The 18,264-nt window shown below is 37.3% G+C and overlaps 1 protein-coding gene across 1 annotated transcript in view; it reads left to right on the top strand.

The window, feature by feature from the left end:
• The window catches only part of LOC117317559 (cubilin-like), a 34,110-nt gene that overhangs the window by 12,644 nt on the left and 3,202 nt on the right, over window positions 1-18,264 (top strand). Inside the window, exons 4-12 of the mRNA XM_033872384.1 lie at window positions 1,598-1,725; window positions 2,839-2,997; window positions 3,476-3,569; window positions 6,802-6,917; window positions 7,973-8,113; window positions 13,457-13,579; window positions 14,009-14,131; window positions 14,465-14,587; window positions 18,111-18,228. Of these exons, the coding sequence (XP_033728275.1) occupies window positions 1,598-1,725; window positions 2,839-2,997; window positions 3,476-3,569; window positions 6,802-6,917; window positions 7,973-8,113; window positions 13,457-13,579; window positions 14,009-14,131; window positions 14,465-14,587; window positions 18,111-18,228 (1,125 nt within the window). The remainder of the gene's footprint in view (window positions 1-1,597; window positions 1,726-2,838; window positions 2,998-3,475; window positions 3,570-6,801; window positions 6,918-7,972; window positions 8,114-13,456; window positions 13,580-14,008; window positions 14,132-14,464; window positions 14,588-18,110; window positions 18,229-18,264) is intronic.

Raw genomic sequence — 18,264 nt, 5'->3', positions numbered from 1 at the left:
CGAAACCACTCATACACCTCAGTCAACTAAACCACTCATACACCTCAGTCAGCGAAACCACACCCACACACCTCAGTCAACTAAACCACTCATACACCTCAGTCAACTAAACCACACACACACCTCAGTCAACTAAACCACACACACACCTCAGTCAACTAAACCACTCATACACCTCAGTCAACTAAACCACTCATGCACCTCAGTCAGCGAAACCACACCCACACACCTCAGTCAACTAAACCACTCATACACCTCAGTCAACTAAACCACACACACACCTCAGTCAACTAAACCACTACACACCTCAGTCAGCGAAACCACTCATACACCTCAGTCAACTAAACCACTCATACACCTCAGTCAACTAAACCATTCATACACCTCAGTCAACTAAACCACTCATGCACCTCAGTCAGCGAAACCACACAAACACCTCAGTCAACTAAACCACACAAACACCTCAGTCAACTAAACCACACACACACCTCAGTCAACTAAACCATACATACACCTCAGTCAACTAAACCACACACACACCTCAGTCAACTAAACCACACACACACCTCAGTCAACTAAACCACTCATACACCTCAGTCAACTAAACCACTCATGCACCTCAGTCAGCGAAACCACACCCACACACCTCAGTCAACTAAACCACTCATACACCTCAGTCAACTAAACCACACACACACCTCAGTCAACTAAACCACTACACACCTCAGTCAGCGAAACCACTCATACACCTCAGTCAACTAAACCACTCATACACCTCAGTCAACTAAACCACTCATACACCTCAGTCAACTAAACCACTCATACACCTCAGTCAACTAAACCACACACACACCTGTCAACTAAACCACTCATGCACCTCAGTCAACTAAACCACACACACACCTCAGTCAACTAAACCACTCATACACCTCAGTCAGCGAAACCACACATACACCTCAGTCAACTAAACCACACACACACCTTAGTCAACTAAACCACTCATACACCTCAGTCAACTAAACCACTCATACACCTCAGTCAACTAAACCATTCATACACCTCAGTCAACTAAACCACTCATACACCTCAGTCAACTAAACAACTCACACCACAGTCAACTAAACCACTCACATATCTCATTCAACTGAACCATCCACATCTCAGTCAACTAAACCAATGACAATTTAATCACCTTAACCAATCACACACCACAGTCAACTAAACCATTCACGCCTCAGTCAACTAAGCAACTCACATCTCAGTCAACTAAACCAATCACAATGCAGTCATTTAAACCTCGAACACAACTCAGTCAACTTAACCACTCACACACCGTCAACTAAACGAATCAAAAATCAGTCATCTAAACAACTCCCACACCTTAGTCAACTAAACTACTCCCAACTCTGTCAACTAAACCACTAAAACATCTCAGTCAACTGAACCGCTCACATTTCAGTCACCTAAACCACTCACACACCTCAGTCAACTAAACCACTCACACACCTCAGTCAGCTAAACCACTTAAGTATCAATAAGTAAGAAAAATGATTCCTGTCTTAAATGCAATTAATGTTTTTTTTTGTACATGTTTAAGCGGCCTCAACTGTGAATGGGTGATTTCCGCTGAGTCTGCCTCAACCACCATCGCTGTGGAATTTTCGAACACATCCCTCGATAGCTCTGACCCTGTAAACAACAAGGCCGAGTTCAAAGATGCCTCTGGTAAAATGTGATGTCAGCTAATGGATTTGATTTGAAATATCCTGCTAAACTTCATCTCGACTTTTCTTTCAATTGTCTTTTTTGTGCATCTTAAAAGGGGTATATTCTTTGATAAACCTTGCAAATGTCACCGGCGAGAATTACATCGACTTACTCTTTGTTTGAGGTCAAAGGTCATGTCAAGATTTTTTTTTCATCTGCATTTGATATCATATCGGCAAATACATCCGATATTGTTAGAATTGCAATGTGGCTTGTTTTAGTGGTAGACATGAAGGACTGGGACAATTAATAAAAGATCATCCCCTTTGGAACTAAATTAAGTATCGTTTCAGGTTAGGGAGATACAGATTGATGAAGACAACGGGAAAGACTTAATATGGTCGACATCATGATGTCATTTGGAAATATTCGTGGTGCATGCTTTTTAATATGCCTAGTGGTTCTGTTGTCACCACCCTAAATCTCATTGGAGATTATGACCTCGTTTACCAGGATTTGACCTGTGACCTTATTTACCCGGATTTGACCTAGTTTTGTATGACAGGTATCGTCGATGTAGTAGAAGACGCTTACCCTTCCGGGGTACCTGGGCTTATCTTTCTTTTGATCGATTTCGAGCTACACTTACGGTTTCCTTATTATAGCCATATTTTGTGTGTTTTCAAACACCTTGGATTAAATCCAACCACACTTTACAACATTTTTAACCTCACCACTCCGCTGTTTCAGTCTAGTACTTTACAGCGATGTTAGGGGCAAAGAAAATAAAGACATCACTCCATGAGCATCCAACCAATCACTAGATTTGGTCATATTGAATCTTTAAACAAAACCAAACGTGTGTACATAGTGATTGGTAGTTTGTAACCAAGATGTAAAGTATAGATTTAAGTGGTTTCAATCTATTCAGTAATTTATTCATTTTTATTTGATCTGTTTATTTATTATCTAGTCTAAAGATAATGTTTTGAGGATAAAGGTTCTGCAGTTAAAACTTTATTGCTGCAGACGTTATCGTTCGCGGAGGCTTATAGATAAGATTGATCCAATGTAGAAGTTTGAGAGTACATAAGAATTTCATCAAGCATTATACTATTTTTCGATTTCCAGATGCCGTAATTACCACCGTTACATCTTCAAAACTTATAGGATTAACTCCTACGACTTCCACGGGGACAAAGGTCAAGGTCACATTAGATGTAGCCGCAAACACCAACAAGATTCCAGTACTCGAATTCGGCTACATAGCAGTGTCCACAGATAACGAAGGTTGGCATATTGCAAAATGAATATTCTAACGCCTAATGACAGTCGTAGGCGTTGTGTTTACCTTATTAACTACCGTCACTACGCGTTGTGTTTACCTTATTTACTACTGTCACTAGGCGTTGTATTTACCTTATTAGCTACTGTCACAAGGCGTTGTGTTTATCTTATTTACTACCGTCACTAGGCGTTGTGTTTACCTTAGTTACTACCGTCACCAGGCGTTGTATTTAATTTAGTTCCCACTGTCACGAAGTGTTGTGATTACTTTATACACTACTGTCACGAGGTGTTGTGTTTACCTTATTCAATACATGTATATGAACTGTATTAGAGGAAAAGGCGTTCATAAGTTGAGGAAAGTTGAAAGGTTATGTTTACTCAAGTCAATATTTAAAGGAATAATGTTTGTTTTAAAAATCGACTTCAGATGATTGTGTTAATGTTATGTTGATTGTGTGTGTTATTGAATCTCCTCCAGACTGCCAAGGAAAAAACGGGCAAACAATTGAGTTGGAAAATGATGGCACATTATATATTTCATCAGGGAATTTTCCTTCCAACTATGAAGATTCGTAAGTGAAAATAGAAATAAAGTACACAATAATGAAAATTTAGAAATCATTAAGTATATCAATAAATAGATTTTATACCTTTTCAAAATATACATTACAATATAATACTGTACAATCATTATAATAGCTGTCAGTAATGTCCGTGTATTGTAACGAGTCATGTCTGTGTATTGTAATGAGTCATGTCCGTGTATTGTATTGAGTCATGTCCGTGTATTGTATTGAGTCATGTCCGTGTATTGTAATGAGTCATGTCCGTGTATTGTAGCGAGTCACGTCTGTGTATTGTAGTGTAACTAGGCGTTGCGTTTACATTATTTACAAATGTATCTAGGCGTTGTGTTTACCTTATTTATTACTGTCACTAGGCGCCGTGTTTACCTTAGTTACTACCGTCACTAGGCGTTGTGTTTGCTTTATTTACAAATGTCACTAGGCGTTGTGTTTACCTTATTTTCTATCGTCACTAGGCGTTGTGTTTATCTTAGTTACCACTGTCACGAGGTGTTAAGTTTATATTTTTTACAAATGTCTCAAGGTGTTGTATTTACCTTATTTAACAATATCACTAGGCTGAGTGTTTACGTTATTTACTACCGTCACCAGGCGTTGTGTTTACCTTAGTTACTACCGTCACCAGGCGTTGTGTTTACCTTAGTTACTACCGTCACCAGGCGTTGTATTTAATTTAGTTCCCACTGTCACGAAGTGTTGTGATTACTTTATACACTACTGTCACGAGGTGTTGTGTTTACCTTATTCAATACATGTATATGAACTGTATTAGAGGAAAAGGCGTTCATAAGTTGAGGAAAGTTGAAAGGTTATGTTTACTCAAGTCAATATTTAAAGGAATAATGTTTGTTTTAAAAATCGACTTCAGATGATTGTGTTAATGTTATGTTGATTGTGTGTGTTATTGAATCTCCTCCAGACTGCCAAGGAAAAAACGGGCAAACAATTGAGTTGGAAAATGATGGCACATTATATATTTCATCAGGGAATTTTCCTTCCAACTATGAAGATTCGTAAGTGAAAATAGAAATAAAGTACACAATAATGAAAATTTAGAAATCATTAAGTATATCAATAAATAGATTTTATACCTTTTCAAAATATACATTACAATATAATACTGTACAATCATTATAATAGCTGTCAGTAATGTCCGTGTATTGTAACGAGTCATGTCTGTGTATTGTAATGAGTCATGTCCGTGTATTGTATTGAGTCATGTCCGTGTATTGTATTGAGTCATGTCCGTGTATTGTAATGAGTCATGTCCGTGTATTGTAGCGAGTCACGTCTGTGTATTGTACTGAATCATGTCTGTGTATTGTAGTGAGTCATGTCCGTGTATTGTAGCGAGTCACGTCCGTGTATTGTAGTGAGTCATGTCTGTGTATTGTATTGAGTCACGTCTGTGTATTGTAGCGAGTCATTTATGTGTATTGAAGTCAGTCATATTTGTGTATTGTAGCAAGCCTTGTCCGTGTATTGTAGTGAGTCATGTCCGTGTATTGTAGCGAGTCACGTCTGTGTATTGTACTGAGTCATGTCCGTGTATTGTAGCGAATCACGTCTGTGTATTGTACTGAATCATGTCTGTGTATTGTAGTGAGTCATGTCCGTGTATTGTAGCGAGTCACGTCTGTGTATTGTACTGGGTCATGTCGGTGTATTGTATTGAGTCATGTCCGTGTATTGTAGTGAGTCATGAGTGTTTATTGTAGTGAGTTATGTCTGTGTATTGTATTGAGTTATGTTTGTGCATTGTAGTAAGTCATGTCTGTGTATTGTAGCGAGTCATTTATGTGTATTGAAGTCAGTCATGTTTGTGTATTGTAGTGAGTCATGTCTGTGTATTGTATTGAGTTATGTCTGTGCATTGTAGTGAGTCATGTCCGTGTATTGTAGCGAGTCACGTCTGTGTATTGTAGCGAGTCACGTCTGTGTATTGTACTGAATCATGTCTGTGTATTGTAGTGAGTCATGTCCGTGTATTGTAGCGAGTCACGTCTGTGTATTGTACTGAGTCATGTCTGTGTATTGTAGTGAGTCATGTCCGTGTATTGTAGCGAGTCACGTCTGTGTATTGTACTGGGTCATGTCCGTGTATTGTATTGAGTCATGTCCGTGTATTGTAGTGAGTCATGAGTGTTTAGTGTAGTGAGTCATGTCTGTGTATTGTATTGAGTTATGTCTGTGCATTGTAGTGAGTCATGTCTGTGTATTGTATTGAGTCACGTCTGTGTATTGTAGCGAGTCATTTATGTGTATTGAAGTCAGTCATATTTGTGTATTGTAGCAAGCCTTGTCCGTGTATTGTAGTGAGTCATGTCCGTGTATTGTAGCGAGTCACGTCTGTGTATTGTACTGAGTCATGTCCGTGTATTGTAGCGAGTCACGTCTGTGTATTGTACTGAATCATGTCTGTGTATTGTAGTGAGTCATGTCCGTGTATTGTAGCGAGTCACGTGTATTGAGTCATGTCCGTGTATTGTAGTGAGTCATTTATGTGTATTGAAGCCAGTCATGTTTGTGTATTGTATTGAGTCATGTCCGTGTATTGTAGTGAGTCATGTCTGTGTATTGTATTGAGTCATGTCTGTGTATTGTATTGAGTCATGGCTGTGCATTGTAGTGAGTCATGTCTGTGCATTTTAGTGAGTCATGTCCGTGTATTGTAGCGAGTCATTTATGTGTATTGAAGTCAGTCATGTTTGTGTATTGTAGTGAGTCATGTCTGTGTATTGTATTGAGTCATGTCCATGTATTGTAGCGAGTCATTTCTGTGTATTGAAGTCAGTCATGTTTGTGTATTGGTGTAAGCCTTGTTCGTGTGTTGTAGTGAGTCATGTCCGTGTATTGTAGTGAGTCATGAGTGTTTATTGTAGTGAGTTATGTCTGTGTATTGTATTGAGTTATGTCTGTGCATTGTAGTGAGTCATGTCTGTGTATTGTATTGAGTCATGTCCCTGTATTGTAGCGAGTCATTTATGTGTATTGAAATCAGTCATGTCTGTGTATTGTATTGAGTCATGTCCGTGTATTGTAGCGAGTCATTTATGTGTATTGAAGTCAGTCATGTTTGTGTCCATGTATTGTAGTGAGTCATGTCCATGTATTGTAGTGAATCATGTCTGCGTTTTGTAGTCAGTAACCCCCTTTAGTTTTATATTTCTATAAGGGTAACCACTGGTTGTGTAACACAAGCTCTGTGTATTTCTAGCCTGGATTGTACTTTCACTGTTACACCCAAGAATGGAGGAACTCTATCCCTGTCCGTTGTTTACATGTCAACTGAGAACGTTTGTCCTGATGCAGATCGAGTGACCTTGACGTTTGGTAATGCATAATTGTTTGTTGATTATAAATAATGTACAACACTAGATGTTCTTCAAAGTTCATATAACAATTTTGTCCGCACATTCGCTCCTTAACCGACGGGCTAAATTCAATGAAACAAAGTATGTATTTTGACATATTTTGACACATCAGATGTTTCCAAAATCATCACCATGGCAATAAAATCCAGGGCAAACTTTAAATATTTGTGATAACATTTGGAATTGTAACGGTTGCGTGCCTACAGTCCGCTACCAAGTTCCATCTTGGACCCAGTATATATCTGTTGTAAGAAAACATAAACATTGCCGACAATATATACAAAACAATGGCTAGTCTACCTGACTTCAATATGTAATGATTACCTTATTTACGCCTGGTAAATATTTAACGCTGTGATAGCCTGAATACAACCTATTACCTAGATAAACCAACTGTATCACAATGTACCTACACCCGTACACCATCAACTTGACTGCGACACACGTACACCGTGACTGCGACTACCTTTACCGAGACACCCTTTGACCGAGTCACCCGTTTACCAAAACACACCAAACACTTGTCTCGGTACCTGTCACAGTTACCGTAACACAGTACGTCGCCCTGTACTGTGATACCCTGTAACGATACGTGATATTGGTAGAACAGTGGAACCCTAACTTATGCAGCTAGGCCCAAACTTATTCAGCTTGGTCACTGTTTACTTTTATTTACCTCTTTTGTAACGCTGTGTGTTCCTTCGTCCAAGCGAGCTGGGGAACAACTCAGCCTGCCCGTCTGATGGAGCCTCTATTTATACCCCCGGCCAGGATGGAACCAACCAATCAGAATCGCTCTTACAAACATATACCTATTCAAGGACTTGAGCAAGACTATACAGATACAGATCGTTTATTAATCACAATATTTACATTCATTCGCTTCAGTATATATAAGTATCAGGATTCGCCAAATAGCACTTTATGAGTTTTGTTGCCTTGACAATCATACTGCTAAGGAAATGGTTGCCCCTGATTGGTCGAAATCTTAATCGCTTCATGTTTGTGTTATAGATAATGGAGATCCACTCACTGGATGTGGTCAGGCATTCAATAAGTTAGAGAGAAACAACATCCAATCCAGTGTTGTGGTGAACTTCTTTACTGACGGCGACGTAAACGAGGCGGGCTGGTTGATGCATTTCGCTCAAATACGTAAGATAGTTTACTGAGATAATAGTATTGACACTATATCATCATGTCCCTATAATATAATGTGTTTTGTTGAGAGTACATACTTTAATATCCTGCACTGACATCATAACATCTGGTACTGACCTTATTTACTTATATCACATCCTGTACTGACACTATACCGTACTGTACTGACATTATAACGTACTGTACTGACACCATAATGTACTGTACTGACACTATAACGTACTGTACTGACACTATAACATCCTGTACTGACACTATAACGTTATGAACTGACACTATAACGTCATTTACTGACATTATAACGTACTGTTCTGACATTATAACGTCCTGTACTGACACTATAACGTCCTGTACTGACACTATAACGTACTGTACTGACACTATAACGTACTGTACTGACATTATAACGTGCTATTCTGACATTATAACGTACTGTACTGACACTTTTACGTCCTGTATTGACACTTTAACGTACTGTGGTGACACTATAACGTACTGTACTGCCACTATAACGTACTGTTCTGACATTATAACGTACTGTTCTGACATTATAACGTACTGTTCTGACATTATAACGTCCTGTACTGACACGATATCGTCCTGTACTGGTCCTATAACGTCCTGTGCTGGCACTATTACGTACTGTACTGACACTATAACGTACTGTTCTGACAGTATAACGTACTGTTCTGACATTATAAGGTACTGTTCTGACATTATAACGTCCTGTACTGACACGATATCGTCCTGTATTGGTCCTATAACGTCCTGTGCTGGCACTATAACGTCCTGTACTGACACGATATCGTCCTGTACTGGTCCTATAACGTCCTATGCTGGCACTATTACGTACTGTACTGACACTATAACGTACTGTTCTGACAGTATAACGTACTGTTCTGACATTATAACGTCATGTACTGACACTATAAAGTACTGTACTGACAGTATATTGTCATGTACTGACACTTATGCATCATGCACTGACAATATAACGTTATATACTGATTCTATAACATCCTGTACCGCTCCTATAAGGTACTGTACCGACTCTATAACGTACTTTACCGACAATATAACGTCCTGTACTGACACTATAAAGTAGTGTTCTAACACTATAGCGTACATTACCGACACGATAACGTACTTTACTGCCACTATAACGTGCTGTACTGACATTATAATATCATGTACTGACACTTTAACGCCCAGAACTGACACTATAATGTCCAGTAGTACTGACACTTTAACGTACTGTACTGACATTATAACGTACTGTACTGACATTATACAATTGTTGCCCTTGTTCCGGGTTGACATGAATATTTGACCACCTGAGAGGTGGCATGTCATTGTTTTATTATACCATAAAAAAACATAAGTGAATCAATTTTGGAATCAATAAGTTTATTTATTACTATCAACAGTTTTTAAGAAAATTTAGTTCATTAATTCATCAACTATTCAACAAATGCTCAATTGTAATCAACCTATAGCCATAGAATTCTAATATTCATTTCCTTTTATAGATAAATTCACTTTAAATAAATAATAAATTAATATAACCCAGTACCCCGAATGTTTCTTCATCTGTGATAGAAATGTTCAACATATTATTGTGAACGTTTGTCAACTGTCATTAAAATGGCAGACCAAAAAGTAAAATGTCAACTTGTAGCCAGGCTTAATACGTGTAGTCGATTGACTAATGTGATTAATTTACTTATAATAATTATTGAAATTTAAGAGGTACCCCATCGTCTTTCTGGACCCCGGCATACAATTCTCCAAGTCGAACGTTCAATGTATGGACGTCGAAGTTTTCAAAATCCTTTGGTCATATAATGTCTGTAAAGGACATCATAAAATGTCAGTAAATGACATCATATAACGTCAGTAAATGACATCATATATTATTATACCTCAGACTTGTATCACAGCTTCTGATTAGTGAAAACCATGTCACGTGATTAAAAACATTCGGTATGTCATTTATTGCAAGAAAAGGATTCTAAAAACACGAAAAGGGTCATCAATGGGGCCGTGAATTCCTTTAGACATTTCTTATCTGCAACAGGTAGACCAAAGATTTTGAAAACTTCGACGTCAGTTACTGATATTATACAACGTTCTTTACTGACATTTTATAATTCCTTTACTGATATTGTATAACGTTCTTTACTGATATTATACAACGTTCTTTACTGACATTATATAATTCCTATACTGACATTATATAATTCCTTAACTGACATTGTATAACGTCCTTAACTGACATTGTATAACGTCCTTAACTGACATTGTATAACGTCCTTTACTGACATTGTATGATTCCTTTACTGACATTGTATGATTCCTTTACTGACATTGTATAATTCCTTTACTGACATTATATAACGTCCTTTACTGACATTGTATAACGTTCTTTACTGACATTGTATAACGTCCTTTACTGACATTGTATAACGTCCTTTACTGACATTGTATAACGTCCTTTACTGACATTGTATGATTCCTTTACTGACATTGTATGATTCCTTTACTGACATTGTATAACGTCCTTAACTGACATTGTATAACGTCCTTTACTGACATTATATAACGTCCTTTACTGACATTGTATAACATCCTTTACTGACATTGTATAACGTCCTTAACTGACATTATATAACGTCCTTTACTGACATTGTATAACGTCCTTTACTGACATTGTATAACGTCCTTTACTGACATTGTATAACGTCCTTTACTGACATTGTATAACGTCCTTTACTGACATTATATAACGTCCTTTACTGACATTATATAACGTCCTTTACTGACATTATATAACGTCCTTTACTGACATTATATAACGTCCTTTACTGACATTGTATAACGTCCTTTACTGACATTGTATAACGTCCTTTACTGACATTGTATAACGTCCTTTACTGACATTGTATAACGTCCTTTACTGACATTATATAACGTCCTTTACTGACATTGTATAACGTCCTTTACTGACATTGTATAACGTCCTTTACTGACATTGTATAACGTCCTTTACTGACATTATATAACGTCCTTTACTGACATTGTATAACGTCCTTTACTGACATTGTATGATTCCTTTACTGACATTGTATAATTCCTTTACTGACATTGTATAACGTTCTTTACTGACATTATATAACGTTCTTTACTGACATTATATAACGTCCTTAACTGACATTGTATAACGTTCTTTACTGACATTATATAACGTCCTTTACTGACATTATATAACGTTCTTTACTGACATTATATAACGTCCATAACTGACATTGTATAACGTTCTTTACTGACATTGTATGATTCCTTTACTGACATTGTATAACGTCCTTTACTGACATTATATATTATTATACCTCAGACTTGTATCACAGCTTCTGATTAGTGAAAACCATGTCACGTGATTAAAAACATTCGTTATGTCACCCTCTCGTGAGCCCTCCAAAATCGTTATGTCACCCTCTCGTGAGCCCCAACTCGGAACTCTCTTCCGTAACGTCTTCAAAAGTAGTCGAATCAGAGAAGTTCCGAGTATTCTGCTTGACAACAACAATGGCTGCCGGCGGACGCTATCGTCTGCCAACAGAGGAGGAATTGGCGAAATTATTGCAAGAAAAGGATTCTAAAAACACCAAAAGGGTCATCAATGTGGCCGTGGATTCCTTTAGACATTTCCTATCTGCAACAGGTAGGCCTAGACCAAAGGATTGTGAAAACTTCGACGTCCATACATTGAAAGTTCAACTGGGAGAATTTTATACCGGGTCCAGAAAGACGATGGGGTACCTCTTAAAAACTTTTCTTAAAAACTGTTGATAGTAATAAATAAACTTATTGATACCAAAATTAATTCACTTATGTTTTTTTCGGTATAATAAAACAATTACTGCCCTTGTTCCGAGTTGACATGAATATTTGCCCACCCTTGAGGTGTCATGTCACCCTCGGGCTACGCCCTCGGGTGACATGACACCTCTCGGGTGGTCAAATATTCATGTCAACCCGGAACAAGGGCAATAATTGTATAACGTCCTTTACTGACATTGTATAACGTCCTTTACTGACATTGTATGATTCCTTTACTGACATTGTATAACGTCCTTTACTGACATTGTATAACGTCCTTTACTGACATTATATAACGTCCTTTACTGACATTATATAACGTCCTTTACTGACATTGTATGATTCCTTTACTGACATTGTATAACGTCCTTTACTGACATTGTATAACGTCCTTTACTGACATTGTATGATTCCTTTACTGACATTGTATAACGTCCTTTACTGACATTGTATAACGTCCTTTACTGACATTGTATAACGTCCTTTACTGACATTGTATGATTCCTTTACTGACATTGTATAACGTCCTTTACTGACATTGTATAACGTCCTTTACTGACATTATATAACGTCCTTTACTGACATTGTATGATTCCTTTACTGACATTGTATAATTCCTTTACTGACATTGTATAACGTCCTTTACTGACATTGTATGATTCCTTTACTGACATTGTATAACGTCCTTTACTGACATTGTATAACGTCCTTTACTGACATTGTATGATTCCTTTACTGACATTGTATAACGTCCTTTACTGACATTGTATGATTCCTTTACTGACATTGTATAACGTCCTTTACTGACATTGTATAACGTCCTTTACTGACATTATATAACGTCCTTTACTGACATTGTATGATTCCTTTACTGACATTGTATAACGTCCTTTACTGACATTGTATAACGTCCTTTACTGACATTGTATAACGTCCTTTACTGACATTGTATGATTCCTTTACTGACATTGTATAACGTCCTTTACTGACATTGTATAACGTCCTTTACTGACATTATATAACGTCCTTTACTGACATTGTATGATTCCTTTACTGACATTGTATAATTCCTTTACTGACATTGTATAACGTCCTTTACTGACACAGATTTCCTGTCAGGACACTATAATGTCATGTTCTGTCACTTAATCATCCTTTTATGGCAATTAGACACATATTTGGATAGGAACAGACCGTGCAAATGGTGTTACATCAGCAGGCAATGGCCTCGATGATCCTGCAAAGAGTGGTTTTGCTAAAAAGATTTGGTGAAAGCCTCGAAACAAATCGCTGTCTGTCAGACTCGAAGTGTTTTTATGTTTTGATGGTATTTTAAGCTATGGTGTGCGACCATCTTTGATTTTGAAGGTTTTCCTTGTTTTTACCTCAATAGCGATCCTATCCCACATAACCTTTATTCTGAATTCTCGCAACAAAATGTAATTTTCCCTCTTTCAGCTGAAAATAAATGTCTGAATGGAAAAAATAACTGTTCGGAAAATGCGGACTGTACAAACACAGAAGGTTCATTTTCTTGTGAATGCAAAGACGGTTTCTGTGGCGACGGTGTAACCTGTTTAGGTGAGTTACTGTCAAAATATTGCTTTTATTGTTAATCGAGAAATATTCATCTGAACTCCACAAACTTATAACATATAGCATGCATGCTAATTACATTTGGCAATGTCATTTCCATATTTTTACGTTTACAATACATTTTATTCACGTGATAGATATCCTTTCCATACACTTCAACATATAAAAAAAATCTATTACAATGAAATACTTAACTACACTACATGGATATACAGTTATTTAGTCAAAGCCGTCCAAGATGGACCTGAGACGTCAAATACTGAAAGAGATTTCCGGTTTGATAAACAAAATAAAATGGCCGATAAGCGGCCATCTTGGATTTGGTTGACGTTACATTGGCCTTTATAGCGATCATGTCCCATAGAACTGATATTTTGAATTCTTGCAACAAAATGTCATTTTTTTCTCTTTCAGATGTAAATGAATGTCAGAATGGAAACAATGACTGTTCGGAAAATGCGGACTGTACAAACACAGAGGGTTCATTTTCTTGTGCATGCAAAGACGGTTTCTCTGGTGACGGTGTAACTTGTTTAGGTGAGTTACTGTCAAACCAACCGCTGTCAAAAACATTCACCTGATCTCCGTAAACAACAGCCACCTTTATTACATATAGAAATGTCATTTCTATATTTCTATACTTATCAACATTTACAATATACGTCGTAATAGCTATATCATTTTCATACTCTGCAATGTTTGAAATAGGTTTAATTACGAGAAAATATTGATTAACTACATGGATAAAGTCAGTATTACTGATAAACCAATAAAATGGCCGATTAGCCGCAATCTTGGTTCGACAGTTGACGTTGTAAGGAACCCATATTATGAATTCTTGCAATAAAATGTCATTTTTTCCTCTTTCAGATGAAAATGAATGTCAGAATGGAAACAACAACTGTTCAGAAGATGCGGACTGTACAAACACAGAAGGTTCATTTTCTTGTCAATGCAAAGAAGGTTTCTCTGGTGACGGTGTAGCTTGCAAAGGTGAGTTACTGTCAAAACGATTTTCTGGTTGTTAATCATGAAATATTTACCTGATCGCTATCAATTTCAACAACCAACACACATGTTTATTTCATACAGCATAACATTTCTTTATGCCCATACTCATCTACATTTACAATACATTTTATTCACGTGCGAGCCATATCATTTCCATGTTGTTTAATAATTAAAATACATTTTTATAACGAAAAAAATATTATATAAACAGTAATACTGATAAATCTATCTGCAAAATAATCTAGTCACAGCCGTAGTTTTCAAAACCGATCAGTACCAATCAATCATATGACAATACTTTTACAAAACATAAAGTACAACGAATATCGGAACACAGACATATATATATATATAGTATCCTAAATAGTATAGGATATTTGCTACTATGGTACATACATTGTACCATCATGGTTCTCTGCCCAGTAGAGAGCTAGTAATCATAATGGCTTTAATAGTGTCGGAGCTATCATGGTGGAAACATTGTACATTACACTGTTCATATGGCTCGAGTGGATCTGACATCGTACAATGCGCCGTAAGTGCCGATAAATCAAGATCTCGTAGTCACCATCATTGCACTGAGGTGGTCACGAATGTGGCCAGCTACCAGTGATATCTTATAAGTGCCACAGGATATTATTCAAAGGTATTCAAATTACAACTTAGGAAATTGACAATTAACTGCAGTCGCATATTGTTTGACAAATAGTGACTTGGCTCTTCTGTTAGGATCTGACTCATCTTTCACACGCTGTCTCTATGATAATAAATACACTTTCATCTATAAGTTCTTTATAAAATTTGTAGGCAATATTTGGAAATAAACAAGTATATTTATAATATTGTGTATTGTAATTTTTGTCTGGTAAACCATATCATAATGCTTTTATAGCCTATATATAGTAAATACGGTTAATATCCTGAAATTGCAATATTGTCATTTCAAACATTTTATCTACAAATCCTGAAAATGCAACAATTGGCAATATAATGTATTAAAAAATGTATTGAATGGAACCAATAACTTGTTCAGGCTCATATTAATCATCATTTTTTTGGCATTCTTAGGGCTGCTCATTCTTACAACTAAATAACATTAACACAACTTACAATAGTACATGATTAAACTTGACTCACTGCTAGAACAGATACACCTGAACAATTAAAATACCAATGATACTAGTGAGGCATGCAACCAGCGAGCTTGAGCGATCACAAGCTAAGCTAGCTATGACTGAATTAAGAAAGGAGAGATCCCTAGCTTGAGCAATCTCAAGCCACCGAGTAAGCAGCTAGTGGCTATAACAGACGGCTGTGCTAAGACTGTTTTAGGTGGGACGACCCGAAGTTTGAGCGATCCAAGCTTATCATCTACATATGAAATAAATACACAAAACATAATACAATGAATTGGGGGCAAGAAGTTCCCCGAATAACAAGTCCAAATCGAAAGAGGTTACATATGAAAAAAGTAACCGAATGAGAGCCCCCAAGAAAGAAAAAATGTCGATAATCGAAAACTTGAATGTGATTGATTATAATCAGTTCAAGCGAATCACACAACTGCCTGTAGAAAATAATGTACCACCTATTACATATGAAATATAATATTGTGTTCTAAAATAAGACGTGGTCAGTGACATAGTTCAGCTGATTGAAGGTTATATCACGTATGGAATAAACGCTGAACATACCTAATACTGAAAGATGAGATAGCAGTTGAAGGAGCACTAAGATTATGTGTCTGTACATGAGACAGATGCAAGATAATTACATTCTTCTTAAAGTGCAACTCCGAGGTCTAATCCTACGAACCAGTGCAAATGAGAAAGTGTTAAGGATGATAATCTGTAGTGGGAGCGCACCCCTAAGATGTAAGAGGATAACAAGCTCTGTATGACGACTATATCTAATGATAGATATAAAAAAAGGTTGAAGGTGTCACGAGAACGTCTACAAAATGGTTGCCATGAATAAGGATCTTACATGCACAGAACAAGTAGTTAAACTGAACCTGCCAACACTCGCATATTGATTGATATGCAGAAGAGGAGATATGACTTAAACTTAAGTACGAAGTACGTAAGTACGAATACAAGAAAGATACCGACTGGTGTACAGGGGCTACTTACTCATAAGCACTGTAACAGCATAAAACAAATACTAGGACACTACACTCTAAATCTATAGAGGAGGACGCGACTTGTTGTGAGTACATGTAGGAAAAGCTGTAACAAGAACCAATATACAGCATATGGTTGATTGCTAATGTCTGGACGAATTTGACTCATACGCGCTGCTGAGAAGACCCTTAACACAATCACAGTGAGTCATGCGAAGAAACTTGACTCGCAGGCACAGATGAGAAGACCCTTAACTCAGAGTTTTTATTCCCCATGAGAAGAGTGACCTGACTCTTGATTGGAGAAACAATGACCTGGCTTCATAAGCTAAACAAATCAAAACACAGTGAACATGATGGTGGCTAGTGGCAGGACAAACTTGGCTCTTAAGCACTGATGAGAAGACACCTGACTCGGAGTCGCGGTGACTGTTGATAAGAGACTAGACTCGCAGACACAGCTGAAAGACCCTTGACTCTGAGTTGTGATTACTCAAGAGAAGATTTGACTCATGATATAAGTTATCACCTGGCTATAAAAGCTGAACTAATCAAAACACAGCGAAGTTGATGGTGGTTAGTGTTAGGAAAAACTTGACTCCTAGACGCTGTTGAGAAGATTTTACTCACAGACACAGCTGAGAAGACCCTTGACTCAGAGCTGTAATGAGAACTTGACTCGTGATTGGAGAGGCTTGATCCGACTGACAGCTTAAAGCATATTACATAATTATAACAATCTAGTAATAGACGCCGGGTAGGTACACACAATCACCTTATATGGCAAAGAAAGCAAATTAAAAGATTATAGAGTTTCCGTGTTGTCTGCATGTCGCTATCTTTGGGAGATGGAAATCTCGACTAATAAGGTTGTTCATAGTTCCTTAATTTCTTTACATGAGATCAGATCATTTACTAAAAAATTCACCGAAAACGCCACAGAAGACAATATATTGCCATATTGTCCGGCAACGAATGGGCGCTGCCATCTTGTGAATCTCGCTCGGAATTCTGGTATCGTGCACCTTGTTACTGGTAGTGACGCGTTCATGACCTACTTAGCCGCCATGTTAGATAAAGCGAGACAGTTGACAAACTGATGTCTTTCTGACTTCCACTCACACAAATAAGTCACACACAAAATTTAGTTCACAGATGTGAAAGTTAATTCCCGATAGCAAATTAAAGCATAAATCGAGGTTCCATAAAAGAGAAACGGTTAGGATCCATGTAGGACAAATTAAATCACGAAATTACAATGTTAAGGTTCACAATCCACTGTTTCAACCTGTCAAAAGGGTTTGTATATATTTTTAATGAATGACAGTATGTCTCGATGTAGTGTTTTATATTCTGACGATGATATTTATTTTCTTTTAACAGACGTGTGCGTCCCAAACCCATGCAGAAATCATTTTTCTTGCAAATATTGCCCAGATTGTGACAGATGTAGGTCGACGCAGAGGCAGAGTCAGAGGCAGGAGAAACAAAGGATGCGGTAGTAAGGACAGTCTCTGTAATCTTCTTGGGCGGTGGT

Source organism: Pecten maximus, chromosome 19 (assembly GCF_902652985.1).
Source record: "Pecten maximus chromosome 19, xPecMax1.1, whole genome shotgun sequence".
Taxonomy (NCBI): Eukaryota; Metazoa; Mollusca; class Bivalvia; order Pectinida; family Pectinidae; genus Pecten; species Pecten maximus.
Note: the sequence above shows the minus strand (reverse complement) of the source record. Positions and strands in the feature narration are given on the sequence as shown.